Below are 21,157 nucleotides of genomic sequence, written 5' to 3' on the forward strand. Positions count from 1 at the left end.
ACTCTGTCTCAAAAAAATAAATAAATAAAAAGACTACATATTGGGTATCGTGTACAGTGCACAGCTTAGGTGATTGGTGCACCAAAATCTCAGAAATCACCACTCAAGAACTTATCCATGTAACCAAACACCACCTGTTCCCCCAAAACCTATTGAAATTAAAAAATAATAATGCTGTTATCATCCATTATTTGAAAAACACAAATTTAGGGGGATGGTCAGAGGAAAAAACTATTAACCTAGGAGTTCTGAAACCTAGGGTCTATTTCCAGCTTTGGTGACTCTAAAACGCTACATTCATTAGAGGAGATTTGACTAAAATTCCTTCAACCTTTAACACTGAATAACCTTCTTGAGGGGGGTCTTTTTTCAAGTGCTGAAGCAGTAGAAACATTACGTAATTACAACTACACTACATCTAGGAAGTGTACTCATTATTACAATTCATTTTAATCTTCCATTTTAAAAAACCTTACTCTATAATTTGAAGATTATCTAAAACTTTAATTTTACATTGCCTCTCTTGGAGAAAAGATGCTCTTCATCACAGCTACAAGCGGGAAATTTCACAATCAACACAGCGGCCCTTCGCCAGTCTCTAATAACATTAGTGACGCGTGGATTTCTTGGTCGTCTCCTTAGAAACCGCAGCTTGACGGGACCTTTGCAGGCACCGGGATGGGTGCCGGGAAGGGTAGGTGTTCTGTGGTTGACGCGTGCGCCTGCGCGGGTTTATGTCGCGCTCCTAGTTAGAGAAGCCCGGATGGAGGACGCAGAGGCACGCTGTTGCCATAGCAGTTTGGTCCTGGCTGTCGCGGAGGCAGGTGCGGGTCTCCGTGGCCTCAATGTGAAGAGCTTAGAAAGACGATGAGAGAACTCCCCCGGCCATCTCTGTGACCCCAGCCGCTGCATTTTACACAGGCAGGAGGAATATAGGGGGAGAGAGGGGAAGGACGATGCGATATTATTAATGATGGGAAAGAGAGTAAAGGTATAAACGTCTAGTATAGCTGGGAGGGAAGGCAGGTAGTGACGGAAGAAGCTTTCTGGTGGCACCTAGTCCTCTAGAGTTCGGGGTCCACGGAATCTGGCCCTGGTGGGGAAGTCTGACAAAACCTTGCTTTACTATGTATGAAGGAAACTCGTCTGAGGGTAGCTTAGACTAAGTTTTTGTCATATTCTTTCCCCTCTCAAAGTTCTTGAATGGGGAAAGTAATGATTTTGTCCCTGGGAGAAAAAGTCACTCCTGAAATTGTAGCCTCCATGAGGAGACAATGGTATTTATTTCGTTGGGTTCTGGAATGCAGATTAAAATTATCACCTAAAGTTCATAAAGTATCTATCATCACGCTTTGTGACAGGTTATGATTTTTAAAAAATTTACTTATAGGATCACAGTCTTGGCAGGATACACAGGAATAATGGGCCAGATGGTTTCATGATGTTGTGGATTAGTTTTTGCTTAAGTGTTTATTTTATATTCAAGGGCATTCTCTTTGACATGCTTTCAGTTCTTAGATTTTAAACAAGCATATGTTTAAACCGCTGTAAGATGGGAATCAATTATTTAGATTAAACTATTTTTGAACATTCTGAATTGTAGAAGAAAGTTATCAAAATTATGTATACATATGTACCTGGCTTAAGAGTCCCACTGAAAGATCTGCAGTCCACCTATCCACATGGGATTTACCCAGGGAGGAATTGATTTCCATTAAGTGGTAAATATAGCCACTTACCTATATTTTTACTGATGATAAATGTTGAAATTTAAATGTGTGAAACTCACAATCATAAAGTAGGAAGTGTTAAGTGATTTTGTTTGTGTAAGATGTATTTTTGTTCTGGCTTGTTGACTGTGTACCATATGGACAGTACCCTGGAGATGAAGATTAAAAGAATTGAAGGAGTTGAATATCCTGTGACGCATTTGAAAAAGGCTTAAGGGATTTGATAACCAGAGTTTGTAATTTATGTCCTTTGTTTGCTTGAGAACCAGTCATGAGGGTTTTTTTATTTTTAAGTTATAGGGAAAGAATTTCACTTCAGATTTAATGCGACTTGATTTACTTCTCAGAGTTACCTTAACTATGGTGTGTTTTCCCTTTGAATTATGGCATAATCGTTTGACGTAAAGACCCCTAATCTATTACATTTTTAATTATTGTGTTTTTAATTTATTATACAGGTATTATGCTTTCATTTTAAATTTTAGTTTTCATGTGGGTGGAATTCTCTGTAAACAATAAAATTTATCTACTAAAGTCTTCAGGCAGCCATTCATTTATGAGTTTGGAACTAGGTTTATCATAAAATAAGGGAAAGGACTGAAGAGTTCCAAAGAAATATTCTTATAATATTTGTGTAACTTAAAGAAAGGAAAACTGATCATTCCAAGGCATTGTGACTATGAAAAGTACTATTTTTACTGTAAATATTTTGCATTACAGTGAGATTTACTTTATTCTGCATCATTCATGGTGCACTTGGTTTTAACTGGCCAGTGGGTAGAAATAATAGCTTAATTTAGCTTGTCTTGAGGTTAGGAAATGAAACTCACTCTAAAGTGTTGATTTAGTTTATCAAGATAACTTCAAAATTTGCCCTCAACCTGACTTAGAAATTATTGAAGGACTTGCTTTTGAGTGCTTTAGCAAATCTATTTTGTATTTTTAGTTTTAAATAAATATCTAGAAGAAATTATAGTCCAATGAATACTTGAGAAAAAAAATTATCCAGTTGAACAATTAACAGTTATTATTCAATAATAAGTTGAGTAATTAACAGTTATTCAGTAATAACTTAGTCTGGCCAAAGGTTTGGGGAGAATTAAGTGAAGCCAATGGCTAAAACAGTTTGTGGATTATTTATTATTTCAGCATACCTAAAGTGTACCTAAAATTAACTTTATCTTTGAGAGGGAAAAAGAACCAACATCAATAACTATCTAGAGAAAAGATGGCATTTTAATGAAACAGACTTCAGAACTTTTTTAAAATTGTACTTTAGGTTCTGGGGTACATGTGCAGATCATGCAGGATTGTTGCATAGGTACAACAGTGGTTTGCTGCCTCCATCCCCCCATCACCTATATCTGGCTTTTCTCCCCATGTTATCTCTCCCCAACCTCCCCACCCACCACCATCTGTCCCCTAGTCCCCCAACAGACCCCAGTGTATGATGCTCCCCTCCCTGTGTCCATGTGTTCTCATTGTTCAACACGCACCTGTGAGTGGGAAAATGCAGTGTGATTTTCTGTTCTTGTGTTAATTTGCTGAGAATTATGATTTCCAGATTTATCCATGTCCCTATAAAGGACATGAACTCATCATTTTTTATGGCTCCATAGTATTCCATAATGTATATGTGCCACATTTTCCTTGTCCAGTCTATCATTCACGGGCATTTGGGTTGGTTCCAGGTCTTTGCTATTGTAAACAGTGGCACAGTGAACCTACATATGCATATGTCTTTACAGTAGAACGATTCATAATCCTTTGGGTATATACCTAGTAATGGGATTGCTGGGTCAAATGGAATTTCTATTTCTACATCCTTGAGGTATCACCACACTGTCTTCCACAATGGTTGAACTGATTTACAGTCACACCAACAGTGTAAAAATAGAACTTTGTTTTTTTTAAGTCTTGAATTTAATCATTCAGACACTGATCATTTGTTTTAGATTAAGCTTTATCATACTACTATGCATTTGCTTTTAAATTCTCTTGCTCTTCGTGAGTTGACAGTTGCTAATTTGCATCTTATAGAAAAAAAGACTCTTAGAGTTAAAAAGAATCTTAAAGGTCATGTAGCTCAATTGCTTTCCTAAAGCTTGTGCCCTTTAAAATGTTCCTTCCACAGTCCTCTTTGGGGCTATGTATAAACATTTATATTGACAGGAATTGCAGTACTTCTTTGGAAGCTAATTTCACTCAGGACAGGGTTGAAAATGTAAGTTCTGTCTTACCTTGTGCCAAAGTTTGCCCCTGAGTTTCCAGCCCTTGGTACTAGTTTTACTCCTTGAGATTATGCAAGTCCATTTCTCCTTCAAAATATTGTACAGCATCCCAGCACTATGGGAGGCCGAGGTGGTTGGATCATGAGGTCAAGAGATCGAGACCATCCTGGTCAGCATGGTGAAACCCCGTCTCTACTAAAAATACAAAAAATTAGCTGGGCACGGTGGCATGTGCCTGTAATCCCAGCTATTCAGGAGGCTGAGGCAGGAGAATTGCCTGAACCCAGGAGGTGGAGGTTGCGGTGAGCCAAGATCGCGCCATTGCACTCCAGCCTAGGCAACAAGAGCGAAACTCTGTCTCAAAATATATATATATATGTTTTGTATAGCAGTTCTTAATTTTCTCTTCTTTAGGTTAACATTCCCAGAGTTTTCAATTATTCCTCAGTATCTGACTTTAAGGATTTTACTCTTCCTTTTCCTTCTCTTTTATGCTCCTTTCTCCTGGTTTGCTAGCCTCTGAATGTGTTCTAGTTTGGTTTTTGTTTTCTAAACTCTAGTACAAAAATCTGGACACAATACTTCATGTATTATCTAACTGTCTCAACCTCAGAGCTCATTTACATTTTTAGTATCCTCATCATTCTTTTAACTCATTCTTTTAAAATCATTTTAAAACTCGGAGTTTAGTGAACTCTACTGTTCACTAACACCTGTTAAAATATTTTACACATAGTATGAAAAGCCTCATCTCGTACTTGTGCAGCTAGTTGAAAGATACTGTCCCACATGACTGCACTATCATTTGATGGTGAACTATGGGAAGAAAATATGTAAATCTCTCTTTAGTAAAATTCTATCAGGTTAGATAGTCTGGGCAAAGATTTGGGGAGAGTAAAGTGAAACTAATGGCTAAAACAAAGTTTGTGGATTATTTATTCAGTTATAATATTTCTCATTTTATACCTTTAAAAACGCCTGTGTCTCATGTGTTCTTGATATCTGGACTTTCTACTTCCAAAAATAATATTAGGCAAATTAGTCTTGATGCAGGAGCAAGGTAAGTAAAGTATAGAAACATGGTCTCAAGTATTTGGGCTCTTGTAGATCTGATTTTTGCACTTCTTTTGAGATTGGACCTAAAATTCTATGAAAATTTAGAAAGCATTGTTCTTTTTTAAGTCCGTAGTTGAAAGTGTGCAAATTATTGCTGTGTCTTTCTACCTTTGTTGATTTCATGGCAGTTACATCTACATTAATACTTTTCCCCAACCTTTTTCTCTTTGGAAAGATAATATGACCTCAAACTGACATTCATACTCTTTCCAGACCCTTCTTCAAAACAAACTATGTTCAGGCCATGCTGTCCAGTCCCATGTGCTTCCATGTTTGTTTGTTCTCTCTCATGCTGTTCTCTTTGCTTAGAATAATCGATTAACTTTCATACTGGTATTCAAACTCCATACCAGCTTCCTTTGATAGTTTCAATTTTGTATTGAGTTACTTGTTTTTTTATTCTTCCTTACATATCCTTTATTCCAATTGTCTACATTTTTATTTATGCTTTTTATTTAGCTTTGTCTTCTCTAGCATACTGCAAGCACCTTAAGGTGCTTATAAATCATTATGAATATATATAGGAAAACAGTAGGTGTTCAACAAATGTTCGTCAAAATTTCTTCGATGGGCTAGGTGCTGTGGCTTATACCTATAATCCCAGCACTTTGGGAGGCCGAGGAGGGTGGGTTACTTGAGGTCAGGAGTTCAAGACCAGCCGGCCAACGTGATGAAACCTCATCTCTACTAAAAATACAAAAATTTGCTGGGCATGGTGGCACCCTCCTGTAATCCCAGCTACTCAGGAGGCTGAGGCAGGAGAATCACTTGAATCCGGGAGGCAGAGGTTGCAGTGAGCTGAGGTCATGTCACTGCACTACAGCCTGGGCAACAGTGAGCAGAGCGAGAGAGACTCTGTCTCAAAAAAAAAAAAAAAAAAAAAATACATACACACACACACGCGCGGAAGGCTCACACAGATATACAGACACATTATAGGTAAAGATTTATATGTTCCATTTGTTTAAAAAGTTATATATAGAAAAAAATAGAAGGCCTAGGAACTGATTTTAATTAAAAGATATTTTTAGCTTAATTGTTTCAAAAATGCCTTAATTCATATACCACTTTAACACACACACACACACACACACACACACACTTTGTCACCTGGAACAGAAAAACAAGCATTTTTACCTTTCATCTGACAACTCTATTTACTGTCACTCACTTCTAGATTGTATTAGGTATCATCATAGTTGTTTTTTAATGAACAAAATATTTAGAGTTGACAAAAGTTTGACTCCTGTGGAAATCAGCATTCATCATATTTGAGAATCAGTTGTTATTAAAAAGGTCTCATATCACAAATTATAATTATGCCATATAAATTACTAGAAGGATTGGGAAACTGAGGATGGGAACTGTTTTCATTTGAACATGAAAAAATGTTAGTGGGTAAGATTAAAAAACTAAGCTAAGATCTTCTCTGGCCTGGGCAAAGGTTTTAATGATTGGCAAAGAATATGGAAAAATCCTTTTCTAAGCATTAGTATTTTATCTGCCTTTTTTTAGACTCCTTATATATTAGAGTTTGGGTAGTTAGGGGAAGGTGGGAGAGTTTTTAGGAATGTCGACCTATGGAAATGTCTTGCCATTGCAAATCTCTTTTTTATGATGTATTCAGGTGCATGTTCATTTTGAACATTCCATTTTGTGTTTCTGTGTGTTAATTAGCTTACCTACAGCATTAATCTCCATGCTCCATTCTTCTTCTAGGGTGAACATAACATATGCCTTACCTTTTAAAATCTTATAGCATTTTCTTTCACAAACAGAAATGAATGAAAATGAAGATGCTGATTCAAAAGAAAGTGAAGAATACGAAGATGACTTTGAAAAGGACCTGGAGTGGTTAATTAATGAAAATGAAAAAAGTGATGCCAGCATAATAGAGGTATATATTGCCAACAGCATTCATAATAATTGTATTACAAAATGCTTGGCAGTTCTTTAAGAGTTCCACATTATTATCTCATCGAAACATCACAAAATTTCTTTGATTTACATTGGGCAAATTATTATTATCCTCATCTTAAAGATAAGAAAATTGAGGCATAGATTGCTTAAATGTTGTATCCTAAGGCATAGGCCAGGTTAGTGAGAGAACAGTTATTACTTTAGCATTTAATGAAACTAAAATGACCATTCTAATGTAATTTAAGTAATAGAAATAAATAAATGGCAAAATCATGATTTATTGCATTGAAAGTAAAAAAAACACAGTTAATCCCTACATTCTATGAAATTGGGTCAAATCATAGGGTTATGCTATTAAAATAAATGAAAAATAAAGCAAATCCTCTAAACACATGACCTTTTAGCTAATATTTGAAACTTTAAGACTGAATTAGCTATTCTTGGCAATGAATATAGAGAAAAAGGTAAAGGGTCAAAGTCTGAGTCACAGGAATAGTTATAGGAAAAAGTGGATCCATTAAGCATGGTTATATACTATTTATCAGAGACGTAGAAGGGAAATCCCGGAAAATTAACCAGTTCTTACACCACGGTAGATTCTTTCTGTCTCTCTTTACATATGTATACTGTGTATGTGTATTTCTATATAATGTATATATGTATATATGCATATGTGTGTGTATACAAGTTAGTATCAAAAAGTAGGTCAGTAATAAGGAAAAGGACTAACACTGGGATATAAATAGGTGACTTCCACGGGATAATAATGATCAGAATTGTTAGAGCAGAAGCCAGTTTTAAAGGTGTTAAGAAAAAGACTATAAGGAAATGCAGGTTTTGTATTACAGATTTCTTAGTTCCATTTTCTTATATAATGGAAAAGACAAATGGGTTATACAATATTTGAAGATGGAAACAGAGTCAAAAGTGAAGATTTTTCTAAGATGGCTTTTACATGAGAGTTTTATGCATCCTAATGGAAAAATAAGCGGAATGAGTAGAGGCGGATACCCAGAGGGGTAAGGTTGAACCAATTTCTCCAGACTGGAAGGGTGTGAGTTCCAAAGCACAGGGTGATAGAATTAGAGAGTAATAAGGATGATTTATTGTTTCATTTTCTAATTCAGAAAATATTAATGATCACCTATCATGTATCAGAGGCTGTTCTAGGTGCTAGGGATATACAGAGCAGGGATAAAATAAAAGTGCTGTTATGAATCTTGTACATTCTAGTGGATGATTTTGATAACCTCTTCTTTTGAGGCTTTTGGGAAAAGGGGGTGACTGAGATAGAGACACATATGAAAGTCAGGGGAAGATTTATTTGTAAAAAGTGGGTTTTCAAAAGAAAAGAAATAAAAGCTAAAGGAGAGTTCAGAAACTGAGACTATAAGAATGAATCAGAGATCTGCCATCCTCGTGATACAGAAAAAATAAAAAAAGAATTAACCAGAGAATCAAATAAGGCTAAAATGAACAATTGTGATACAGAGATCTTAGTTAAATCATAGTTATTTGGCAGTCATTTTAATGAGCCAGGTTTATTTACTTATTAGACATCAATCAGATAAGATGACCTTCCCTATCACGCAGGATGACCTATGAGCAAGTGAAGGAGGAAAGTGATTTTAAGGGGTTGAAGAGAGTAGCATGTAGTAGCTCCCATATAACTGCTTTAGGATAGGTGGGAGAGAACTGTTGGACAAAGAGAGAGAGAGAGAAAAAAATATATATATATGTATTTATAAAAGCTTTTAGTTAGACACAGCAGAAGTGGAGTAGAGTTTTGTGCTGCACTGATACTGATTTATGGTTCATGTGGAATTAATTTTTTTAAGGCCAGGTTATCTCAGAGTGGTGAGCATGGATTACCAAAATCTCTGAGCATAGTTGAAGAAGGCAAATCTGATCTAGAGATAAAAATTGAACTGGAATTTATATAAGTCCCGCAGGTTATAGTGACAATAATAATCTGAAAAGATTAAAAGAACCTCACGTGATTAGGACTTGACCAAATAATTCATCCTTGAAATGGTCTGGGGAGAAGGATGTTTGATTGAAGACTGCAAATATTACAAGGAGGAAACATTTTTGAAAACTGTTTTTCTAAAATGTAAAGAGGAAAATTTTATAGGGGAAGGAATATTAATATTATTATTTGTGGTTATCTTTTGACACATTAGCATAAAAATGTTTAAAAATCAATGTAGTACTTAACTACATCAAATTCTAATTTAAAGTTGAATTTTTCCTGAATTGTTGTCAAATATATTTCCCTTGGATACTCATAAGTATGAATTAGAATGTTATGAGCAAATTACAAGGAAGAAGCATTAAATTTTCCCATTTATAAAATAAATTACATGAACAGGAAAATACCATTTTCTGTCTACTTATAAATGAATCTCAAATTTGACTGAAAAATATCTTGTTTTTAGATGGCTTGTGAGAAGGAAGAGAATATTAACCAAGACTTAAAAGAGAATGAAACAGTAATAGAACACACTGAACAGCTTTCTGATCCTGAAAAAACTTTGCAGGATGAGATCTCACCAAGAAGAAATGACTTCATTTCTGTACCAAGTAGTCAACCTTCAGATCCCATATCAGATTCAGATAGTGAAAACTCTTTCCAGGAATCCAACATAGAAAGCCAGAAAGACTTGGAGGATGAAGAGGATGAGGAAGTGAGGAGATATATTATGGACAAAATTGTACAAGCTAACAAGCTTCTACAGAATCAAGAACCTGTGAATGATAAAAGGGAGAGGAAACTTAAGTTCAAGGACAAATTAGTTGATTTGGAAGTTCCTCCACTAGAAGACACTAACACTTACAAAAATTATGTTGAAAATGAAGGGAATATGTTTGGAAAACTGTCACAGTTATGTATTTCCACTGATTTTGGACAAGAAAATGTGCTCCTGTCACTTACTAATGGAAGCTGTGAAGAAAACAAGGATAGGACAATGCTGGTAGAGAGAGATGGAAAATTTGAACTTGTGAATTTACAAGACATTGAGAGTCAGGGATTTTTGCCTCCTATTAATAATGCGAATAGTACAGAAAATGATCCTCAACAGTTGTTACCAAGATCGTCCAATTCCTCTGTCAGTGGCATCAAGAAAGAAGATTCTGCAGCAGAGATTCTTGCTGTTACTCACTCATCAATAGGAGAGCCACTGGCTGATATCCCTCAGCCACCGCTCAACCACAAGACTTGTCCAAGCTCTGCTGCCAACTCAGATCGAAGTAAAGGGAATGGGAAATCTAATCACAGGACACAGTCTGCACATATCTCACCAGTGACCTCAACATACTGTCTTTCCCCTCGACAGAAAGAACTACAAAAACAACTAGAACAAAAGAGAGAAAAGCTCAAAAGAGAGGTGAGAACCTAAGTGGACATTGTGTTAAGAGTAGAGGATATTTTCCTGCTTTGTAATGCAATGGGAATTGAAACAGTTGTTCAAACTATTGGAGATTTTTTTGCTTGCTTTATATATCTATTGTTAGATTAAGTGTTGAAAATGTATACTTATAGAATGAACACTGTGATTACTTTGGTCCTTGTAAGGATCACAAAGAATAGTAGACTGATCTGTGTTAGTGGAGATCTCAGTGATGACTTCATCTGATCCTTTTATTTTAAAGGTGAGACTCAGAGACGTTAAGTGACTGTTGAAAGTAATCTTGATATAGTTGAAAATAAAATGTCAGATGGAAAAATGAAGGCACCAAGTGTAGAGGTTTAAGAGACAGCAGGAAGACTTAGACTATAATTATTTTACTTGCATGTGTTTCATATTCTCTTCTATGCCTACAATTCCTTTATTTCCAGCAGTTCAGTTTTAATTAAGAATATAACCTAATATTGTTAATGAAATGTCTCCAAAATGCCATATGAAATTCTAAATTAAGTGTTTTTGTTTTTCATTTTTGTTCATATGTGAAACTCTATGTATCTTATAATTGAAAATTCCAGGACTTAAACTGTATTTCCAACTATTTTGAACAAGAAAATATGCTCCTGTCACTTACTCATGGAAGCTGTAAAGACAACAAGGATAGGACAATACTGGTAGAGAGAGATGGAAAATTTGAATTTCTGAATTTTCAAGACATTGAGAGTCAGGGGTTTTTGCCTTCCATTAATAATGCAATGGTACAGAAATGACCCTCTTATATCAGTGCTCCAATTCTTTGTTTTACTGGAAACCTAATGGTATTAAGCTGAGCCATATAAAATGTCTAATTCTAAATACAGTGTTCAGCAGATGACACATGAGAAGTGACCTCTTACAGATGATTTTGCAGATAAGAAAACCTTAGAAATTTTAAATAACTTTACCAAGGTATATATGTACTTGTTAGTAGCAAACTGAAACAAAAATACCCAGTTCTCTGGCACCCTTGAGAAATGGTGTGCTATCTACTTTATTATTTATGTATTTGTTTGTTTATTTATTTATTTTGAGACAGAGTCCCACTCTTGTTGCCCAGGCTGGAGTGCAATGGTGCAGTCTTGGCTCCCTGCAACCTCAGCCTCCTGGGTTCAAGCGATTCTCCTGCCTCAGCCTCCTGAGTAGCTGGGATTACAGGCACCTACCACCACGCCCAAATAATTTTTTGTATTTTTAGTAGAGACAGAGTTTCACTGCACTGGCCAGGCTGATCTCAAACTTCTGACCTTAGGCGATCCACCTGCTTCAGCCTCCCGAAGTGCTGGGATTACAGGTGTGAGCCACCATGTCTGGCCATGTTATCTACTTTATATGGGAAATTATCAAGAAAATTTCTGGCATTTAAATCAGGAATTGGCATTAGCAAAAATAAAAAAAAGTAAAAAATGACTTCATACGAACATGTAACCTCTAGCACATTTAGACAAGAACTTAAAAGGGTACATGCTTATAGAGCTTCACTCACTTGGTCACTAATAGCTCTAATAGTGAAACTAAGTTTACTTGATTCAGGTATAAAACAACACTTAAAAGTATAAGAATTTCGTGACAATACAAAATAATTTTTTGAGCATGACATCTATAAGTTTGCTGTATACAAACACATATGGGTACGTACATGCGTATATTTTTACAAAAGTCATACAGGTGATTTTATGTAGTTGTCACTGCCTTTTTACTAATGAAATGATGTTAGTCTTTAACTGGTGTAAGGGATGGATAATTCTGTTTTCATTTTGATTCTATTTTCTGAATGACACACACTTTTGTGATGTCCATATCCTGTAACTAACTTGGTTCAAGGCATGGTCTTCAAGTACTAAGGCTTCTAGCATGTTTTAGTTGGTTTCCTGGGAAGTCTTTGCTTTTTTATGCCTGTATTTGCTTGGTTGGGCTGAAATACCCTGTGTTTCCAATGTAAGTGCATCCTTTCAGTGTTCTCTTTGGCAACTCTGTTTTCAGTGCTTTGGCTGATGGCTTCTGTGTACTACACCTAAATGTTCCCTTGGAAAGATAATCATCTTTTATCATACTGTATTCATGCAAGGCATCTAAAGTCCTTTGTGTGAAAAGGAAATGTATAAATAATGTAAAATTTAATCTTTAATAAATTCATTTATATTTTATATAATATAGATACTTTAGGGCTCAGAAAATAGTATATAGATATTCTCAAATACATTTTATGCTGTTTGATAGAATTTTTCCATTCCTCCCTTCCTGCTGATCAGTAATTCTAATCCTTCTGAATTAGAAAGTCTTGCTATATTGTCAAAATGTAAGGAAAACACTTAGAATTACATTATTTGAAGAAAATTTAACCGTAAACTTGTATAAATCAGCTGATTTAAATGATAAAATTTTAGTATTTGAAAAGATTTATGATCTCATTAGTGCAACTCCATTTTGTAGGTGAGAATACTGAGACAGAAGTTAAGTGCCTTGCCCAAATTGGCATAGTATTATCACGGAAGGATTGTTAGTCAGATCTGACTTCCAAATTGGTGCTATTTCCACTATGCCACGTTGTTTTGCTCCCAGTAACTATAAATATTTTATGATTCTGTATATTTTATTTTGGCATCTCCCTTCAAGTTTAACTCTCTTTTATAACATTAGTCAAATAATTCAGATAAAAAAGCATTATTTTCCTTTTATTTTTTCTGAGACAGGGTCTTGCTTTGTTACCCAGGCTGGAGAGCAGTGGCACAATCATAGGTCTCTGTAACCATGAACTCCTGGGCTCAAATGATACTCCCACCACAGCTTCATGAGTAGCTAGGACTAAGGGCTTGGGCCACCATGTCTGGCTAATTTTTTTTTTAACTTTATTTTGTAGAGTCAGAGCCTTGCTATGTTGCCCAGGCTGGTCTTGAACTCTTGGCTTCAATTGATCCCCCTGCCTCAGTTTCCCAGAGTGTTGGGATTATGGGTGTGAGCCACTTGCCTGGCCCATTGTGTTCTTCATAGTTAACCAAGTGCCTAAATATTTTTCTGGTGGCAAAAATGTTTCTTTTTGAATATGAACTACTTGAAAAATATTTTTTAACATTTTAACAAAAAATTTCAAATATTTAAAAAAATTTTTTTTAACTCCTGTATCCTCGTTTCTCAGATGCAAAAGCCACTGAGATTTTGGCATATTTGTTTCATCTCTTCTTCTTCTTTGACTGTCTAGCAAGACCCTAGACAGCATGTACTGTCTCATTTACATACTTTGATACACAGCTCTAAATGCTTATGGAGTTTTCTTTCATAATCACTATGCCATTTATTACAATTAACAAACAATGTAAAAATGTATAAGACATTTATAGTGCTTCTGGAGTGTGTGTTTTTTCTTTTGCGTAGCTTCAGTTTGATATATTTAATACCAAAAAGTAAGAATTAGCTAGAGGAAAGAGCCAAGGTGTTCCTGAAAATGTGTGTATTATACATCTATGTACATGTAGACTTTAACTGTACAGTTTATCTGAAAACTCTTAATTTTTTTCCCCCCTGTAAGCAGGGAAAAGGCCCTATATTTTAAGAAGGCCAAATATTTTTCTTTTTGAGATGGAGTCACTCTCTCACCCAGGCTGAAGTGCAGTGGCATGATTTTGGCTCACTGCAACTTCCGCCTCCCAGATTCAAGCGGTTCTCCTGTCTCAGCCTCCCAAGTAGCTGGGATTACAGGTGTGTGCCACCACGCTCAGCTAACTTTGTGTTTTCACAAACATCTTTCTAGATGGGGTTTTATCATGTTGGCCAGGCTGGTCTCAAATTCCTGGCCTCAAGTGATCCACCTGCCTTGGCCTCCCAAAGTGCTGAGATCACAGGTGTGAGCCACTGTGCCTGGCCTAGAAGGAAAGTTTTAGGATCAGGGAATCCTAATTTCAGATCTCAAAATCTATCTCTACTTTGATAACTCATACAATTTTATTAATCTTTCATTAATGTCTTTTCATATTCTTTTACTAGGAAGAGCAACGGAAAATAGAAGAAGAGAAGGAAAAAAAGAGAGAGAATGACATAGTATTTAAAGCATGGTTGCAAAAGAAAAGAGAGCAGGTCTTAGAAACGAGGAGAATTCAGCGAGCAAAGCAAATTGAAGACATGAACAGTAGAGTAAGTAAAACTTCTCTGAAAAATAAGTTTATACAGATGTGAAAGCTGAACTTATTTACAGAAGGGAGTCTGGATATCAGACTAACAGCCTATGGAAGAAGTAGAAAAGTGGTTCAAGAACTACCCTTGCGAAAGATACAACATACAGATAACGTTACAGTTAGGTTCTAAGAGGACTTGTGAAAATACAATGATTCCTATTTTGTTCAGACTTTGACAGAACAGAAAGTAGAAAACTGTTAATTCAGAAAACTTTTTTCAAGATGTAACTTTGGTATTCAAACAGGATAAAGATACACACACACACACACACACACACACACACACACACACACACCCCAAAAACCCTACAGACTCGTCTCACTTAAGACTAGACATATAGAAATCTTATGTAAATCTTTAGCAAATTAAAGACACCAAATTATTTAATTTAAAAAAATTGAAACAAAATTTAAAAAATAATCCATGTCCTTACAAAAAGGACATGTATGTAAGGTAAAAGTTGAAAATTTGACCCTAAGCTCATTCAGACTCATCTCCAGTGATAACCACTTTTAACAGTGTGGTGCAAGTCCTTTTATATCTTACTTCTATTTATATATTAAATGTCAAAAGTTTTATTATTCAGTTTTTTCACTTCATCGTGAATATCTTTCTAGGCATTATGTTGAAATCTCTCTTTTCAAATAGCTATGTGGTATTACAGTGTTAATTTATTAAACCATTCTTCATTTGTAGGTATTTAGGTTGGTTCCAATGTTGCGCTAGTTAACAGTGCTGTAGTGGAGATGTACATTCTGTGGGAACATCAGTAATCTGTAGGAGGGGTTCTTCAGAGGGGATTTATAATTGTTGAAGGTTTAGAGTGAAACGTTTGGTTGAAGATACAAAAGTAATCTCCCAAAAGATAATATGAATTTATAGTTCCTCTAACAGTGTGTGACAGTGAATGGCTAACACTGAATGTGGTTTATCATCTTATTTTTTCTTCAAATGAATAATATACATACTTGTATATAAACATGTGTGAGAAATAATTAGATATAGGTCTCTACCCCTATTTTTTGGCACAGAGCTCCTAAAACCTTTTTAATTTCTTGAATGATAGGCATTCTACATGTATCTCTTGTTCTAATAATTGAGCTTCTATCCTTGCTCCTGAAACACAGCTCCTAATCTCTTGGAACTTCTTAGGTGATAGGATTCTATTTGTTCTAGTGAGATGACTCTTGGTGGGCTCCTGGATAGGGGCTAGCTGCCGGAAAGACTAAGCCATGATTAGAAGCTTGGAACTTTCAGTTCTAACTCCTTTCTTCTAGGAAGGGAAAAGGGGCTAGAGATTGAGTGAATAATCTCAATGACTATGTGAGGAAGCCTTCGTAAAAATCCCCGAGCTGCAGGGTTCAGAGAACTTCCAGGGTATGGGAAATGTGTTAGGAGGGTGGCGTGCCCCCAAGAGGGCATGGAACTTCATACCCCTTCCCAAATACTTTGCCTTGTATATCTCTTCATCTGTGTCTAGTATATTCTTTATTAATAAACTTGTTAATGTGTTTTCCTGAGTTATATGAGTTGCTCTAGCAAATCAACCCTGAGGAGAGGGTCGTGCTCCCACTACTCCCCACCCTGGCAATATATAGCTGGTCACACAAAAGCACTGGTCACAATCTAGGCTTTTGATTGATATCTGAAGTGGAGGCAATCTTGAGGAATTGAGCCCTTAACCCATGGGAATTGATGCTAACTCTAGGGATATATTATCAGAATTGGATTAAATTGTAGGATACCCAGCTGGTGTTATAGAACTGGTCAATGTTGGAAGTGGGAACCCTCCCCTACTTTAGTAACTAGAGGTGAAGTATTCTGTGTTGAGTGTGAATGAGAAGGAAAAACAATTGGGTTTTCTATTTATATAGTATGTGTATTCCTCTGTAAATTTCCTGTTTATAATCTTTTTCCCTTTTCAGTTTGGTTTTTCTTATCAAAGTGTATATAAGAGCTTTTGTTATATCTGTTACAGATTTTCCTAGTCTGACAATATATTTTTTGTTACAGTGTTTATTTTGCCATTTGTGGAAGTTTTTAGCTTTTAAAATCTTGGGATGGGCAGTACTTTCACAGGCAAGGCAGAAAAAACATAAACTAAAAGAGACAATATGGAGAAATTTGACTGATACCATAGAGTAAAATAATAATATACTGAGTAAGGTTTACTTTAAGAATGAAATTATGGATCAGTAATAACAGATCTACTAATATCATTCAGCACATCAATAAATAATAAAAGAATATTATCTTGAAAGATATAGCAAAGGTATAATTTCTTTTTAAAAATTCCTAATAAAATATGAATTGTAAATACTATAATGGGGAAATACTGAAGGCATACCTGTTATAGTCAAAAACATGTAAAGTTCTATATTAAATAACTATTCTAGTGTTTCAATGCAATTCATTAAGAAAAGGAAAGAAGTGGCTCACGCCTGTAATCCCAGCACTTTGGGAGACTGAGGCGGGTGGATCACGAGGTCAAGAGATCGAGACCATCCTGGTCAACATGGTGAAACCCCGTCTCTACTAAAAGTACAAAAAATTAGCTGGGCATGGTGGCGCTTGCCTGTAATCCCAGCTACTCCGGAGGCTGAGGCAGGAGAATTGCCTGAACCCAGGAGGCAGAGGTTGCGGTAAGCTGAGATCGCACCATTGCACTCCAGCCTGGGTAACAAGAGCCAAACTCCATCTCAAAAAAAAAAAGAAAAGAAAAGAAAAGGAAAGAAGGTAAAAATAATAGGAGTGGTGGGGCCAAGATGTCTGACTAGAAGCAGCAGGGCTTGGAGGCTCCTATCAAAAGAAACATAATAAGCATGTGAATCCTTCACAGGCAACCAAGGTATCCAGGTTTTCTCATCAAAATTGACTAGAAGGCTGGCATGACCCATGGACAGAAGGAAGAGCAGTGTAGTACAGCGGCCCACCTGAGAGCTACACAGGGAAGGAGAACCTTCTCCCCGCAGCAAAGGGAGGCAGTGAGTGAGCATGCCACCAGCAGGGGAAACTGTTCTTTCTCCATAGAACTGTGCAACCATGGATCAGACGATCCCACTCGAAAATCCAGGCCACTGGGGCCTAGTGTCTCAACACCGGAATACGCAGATTCTTACAGCCTTTCAGATGGGATCTGCTTAAGCCTACTGAACTTCCGGTAGGAAAGGCGACCAGCTGGCAGTGAGAATTTCAAGCCACAGAATGGGAGAAAATTTTTGCAATCCCTCTGACAAAGGGCTAATATCCAGAATCTACAGGGAACTTAAACAAATTTACAAGAAAAAAACTCCCTCAAAAAGTGGGTTAAGTATATAATCAGACATTTCTCAAAAGAAGACATTTATGCAGACAAAGAACATGAAAAAAAGCTCATCATCACTGGTCATTAGAGAAATGCAAATCAAAAACACTATGAGATACTATCGCACACCAGTTAAAGTGGTGATCATTAAAAGAAACAGCAGATGCTGGAGAGGATGTGGAGAAATAGGAATATTTTTACATGTTGGTAGTAGTGTAAATTAGTTCAACCATTGTGGAAGATAGTGTGGCAATTCCTTAAGGATCTAAAACCAGAAATGCCATTTGACCCAGCAATCCCATTACTGGGTATATAACTAAAGGATTATCTTGCAGCACTATTCACAATAGCAAAGACTTGGAACCAACCCAAATGCCCATCAGTGATAGACTGGATAAAGAAAATGTGGCACATACACATCATGGAATACTGTGCATCCATAAAAAAGGATGAGTTCATGTCCTCTGCAGGGACATGGATGAAGCTGGAAACCATCATTCTCAGCAAACTAACACAGAAACAGTAAACCAAACACCACATGTTCTCACTCATAAGTAGGAGCTGAACAATGAGAACACATGGACACAGGGTGGGGAACATCACACACCAGGGCCTGTTGGGGATTGGGGGCTAGTGGAAGGATAACATTAGGAGAAATACCTAATGTAGATGACAGGCTGATGGATGCAGCAAACCACCAGGACATGTGTATATCTATGTACCAAACCTGCATGTTCTGCATATGTATTCCAGAACTTAAAGTATAATTAAAATAATAATAATAATTAAATACAAGTGAATACTAAATAAAAGGAGTGGACTGTTGGACTGGAAGATTCAAATATATGCCATCTGCACAAGCCACTCTAAATATAAAGCCACAGATACATTGAAAGTAAAATATGAAAAAAGGTATACCATGCAAATGGTTAGCATAAGAACACTGGTATGGCTACATTAACCTTAGACAATACAGACTTCAGGATATTAGGGATGTTTCATAATGGGAAAAGGTCATTCATCAGGAAGACATAAAATCCTAAATGTATACTCATGACACTTTAAAATACATGAAGCAAAAGTCAACACAACCAAAAGAGAAATAGGCAAGGGCACAATGATCGATGAAAGTATTAACACCACTTTCTCAGTAATTCATAGAAAAAATCGGGGAAGAAAATAAGCATGCAGAAGATCTTAACACTATCAACCAACTAGCCCATATTGACATTAATACAACACTACATGCAAATGCAGAATACACAGGTATACAAGTACCCATGGATGGTTAACCTAGATAGACTGTATACATAGACACATTTTCATGTGTGTGTTTACATACATATCACTGAGCAAGAGAAGCAAATTTCAAAACAATGTTGGAAAGACATTGTTTAGCTATTTCTTCTAAAAATGGAAATAAAAATTATATCACCTAAGAGCTTTTATTCATTTAATGTAAAACAGTCATTCCACAATCTGTAAATGCTAAATATATTTTCTGGAAACTGTGATTCACATTATACACAATATCTCAGAGAAATAACATAATGTACTTATTATAGCAATGTATTAATAAGCCACATTAATTAACTGCCAAATTATGCTATATTTCAGCTTCAGTAGAGGCAAAGTTCATAAAAGTACTTCAGAATACTATTAGTTTGTGATATAATTTCTCATTAAAATCTATTTTTTGAGATAGAGTTGAAATGTAGCAAAAAATACTACATATTTACAATAAATATTCAAAGGGAAATATATAACCATGATTTCTTGTAATAAAAATTTTTTAAATTAATTAATTAATTTATCTTTTTATAAAGACAGGGTTTCACCATGTTGGTCAGGCTGGTCTTGAACTCCCAACCTCAAGTGATCCGCCTGCCTTGGCCTCCAAAGTGCTTGGATTATAGGCATGAGCCATGACACCCAGCCTAAAAATTTTAAAATAAATTATATTCAGTATGACTCAGGTTTCCTGAGAATACAATCCAAGATTACAGCATGATAGAACATACTGTACATTTATTTTTGCAAATACACCATTTAAAAAATTAGAATAGCCTGAATGTCATGAGGCCCGAAGGCCTGTCATCATCCAAGAAGCTATCAGCAGTATGGTCATAGCTGTGTTTTCCAAGGTCACTGACTGAAACATAAACTCCTCTTGTCCCCTCTTAAACCTCTGATCACTACAGCAATATGCTGTGCTTCTCCTTTACCCAATCCCAAATTTCTCCCATCCTTCATAAGCCTTGCTAGTTCTCTTTCCTATTCAATAATATAAAAAATCCCAAATATCCTCCATCCTCCCAAGTCACTGAAAGGGATCTGGCCCTAAATTTCCTCTTATGCAAATTCTGATTCTTCCCCAAGCCACAACTTCTTTGAAACAGAAGCTGCATTTTCTGCAAAACTTCAATTACTTTGGTGGTCAAATAAATTAATATTCTCTTCATTCCCCCATACCTCTTCTGAATTGTATTTCTCTACTTTCCTGAGAAAACTCATGCTCCTTTGCTATTTGTATCACTTGGCTCTATTAAAGCTAGTTATCTAACCACCTCTGGTCACTCCAGGCTAAATGTTCCTCTCCATCCCAAACCCAAGGTATATATGTATAACTCCATAGAAGAGCCATTGCACAACCAGCCCCACAGACCTTTGATTCCCTCATCTTCTGTGTCTTTCTCCAGTACACTTGCCAATTTCTATGGCCATATCCTTGTTGCAAAAACTACTCCATCCCTGAAATCATTAATCTCCTAATTCATATCTCCAGTCTCAATTTTTCTCCTGAACACTAGACAAATTTCTCCAATTAATCTTCAATATCTTCACCTGGATATTTTGTGGGTACCTAAAACTCAACAATTTAAAAATGGAAATGATAATTTCCCCTAAATCAGTATCTTCTCTGCTGCTTCATAGACCAGCACCAACATCCACCATGTTGCTCAACCTAGTCTTTACATCTCATTCTACCTTACACACATTATCTAATCAATTACCAAGTTCCTTCAATTAATACTCCAAAACATATCTCTAATCTTTCTCTCTCTCTACTGCTATAGCTATAGCCCAACTCACCAATGTGATTTTGATTTGCATTTCTCTAATGACCAGTGATGTTGAACATTTTGTCCTATGTTTGTTGGCCACATAAACATCTTTTGAAAAGTGTCTGTTCATATCCTTTGCCCACTTTTTCATGGGGTTATTTTTTTTTTCTTGTAAATC

General features: G+C 36.1%; 1 protein-coding gene across 9 annotated transcripts in view; it reads left to right on the top strand.

The window, feature by feature from the left end:
* Nucleotides 1-657: 657 nt before the first annotated feature.
* CCDC181 (coiled-coil domain containing 181) overlaps nt 658-21,157 on the top strand; it is a 35,733-nt gene continuing 15,233 nt past the window's right edge. For 2 of the 9 annotated variants that reach the window (XM_078356331.1, XM_078356335.1), the window contains exons 1-4: nt 658-694; nt 6,856-6,974; nt 9,436-10,386; nt 14,422-14,568. In XM_078356331.1, the coding sequence (XP_078212457.1) occupies nt 679-694; nt 6,856-6,974; nt 9,436-10,386; nt 14,422-14,568 (1,233 nt within the window). In that variant the 5' untranslated portion in view covers nt 658-678. Of the gene's footprint in view, nt 695-793; nt 992-1,341; nt 1,362-1,603; nt 1,722-6,855; nt 6,975-9,435; nt 10,387-14,421; nt 14,569-17,449; nt 18,798-21,157 lie in introns of those variants that run through there. The other 7 variants (XM_078356336.1, XM_078356334.1, XM_078356332.1 and 4 more) reach the window with 7 other exon arrangements.

This window comes from Callithrix jacchus, chromosome 18 (assembly GCF_049354715.1).
Source record: "Callithrix jacchus isolate 240 chromosome 18, calJac240_pri, whole genome shotgun sequence".
In the NCBI taxonomy this organism is placed as follows: domain Eukaryota; kingdom Metazoa; phylum Chordata; class Mammalia; order Primates; family Cebidae; genus Callithrix; species Callithrix jacchus.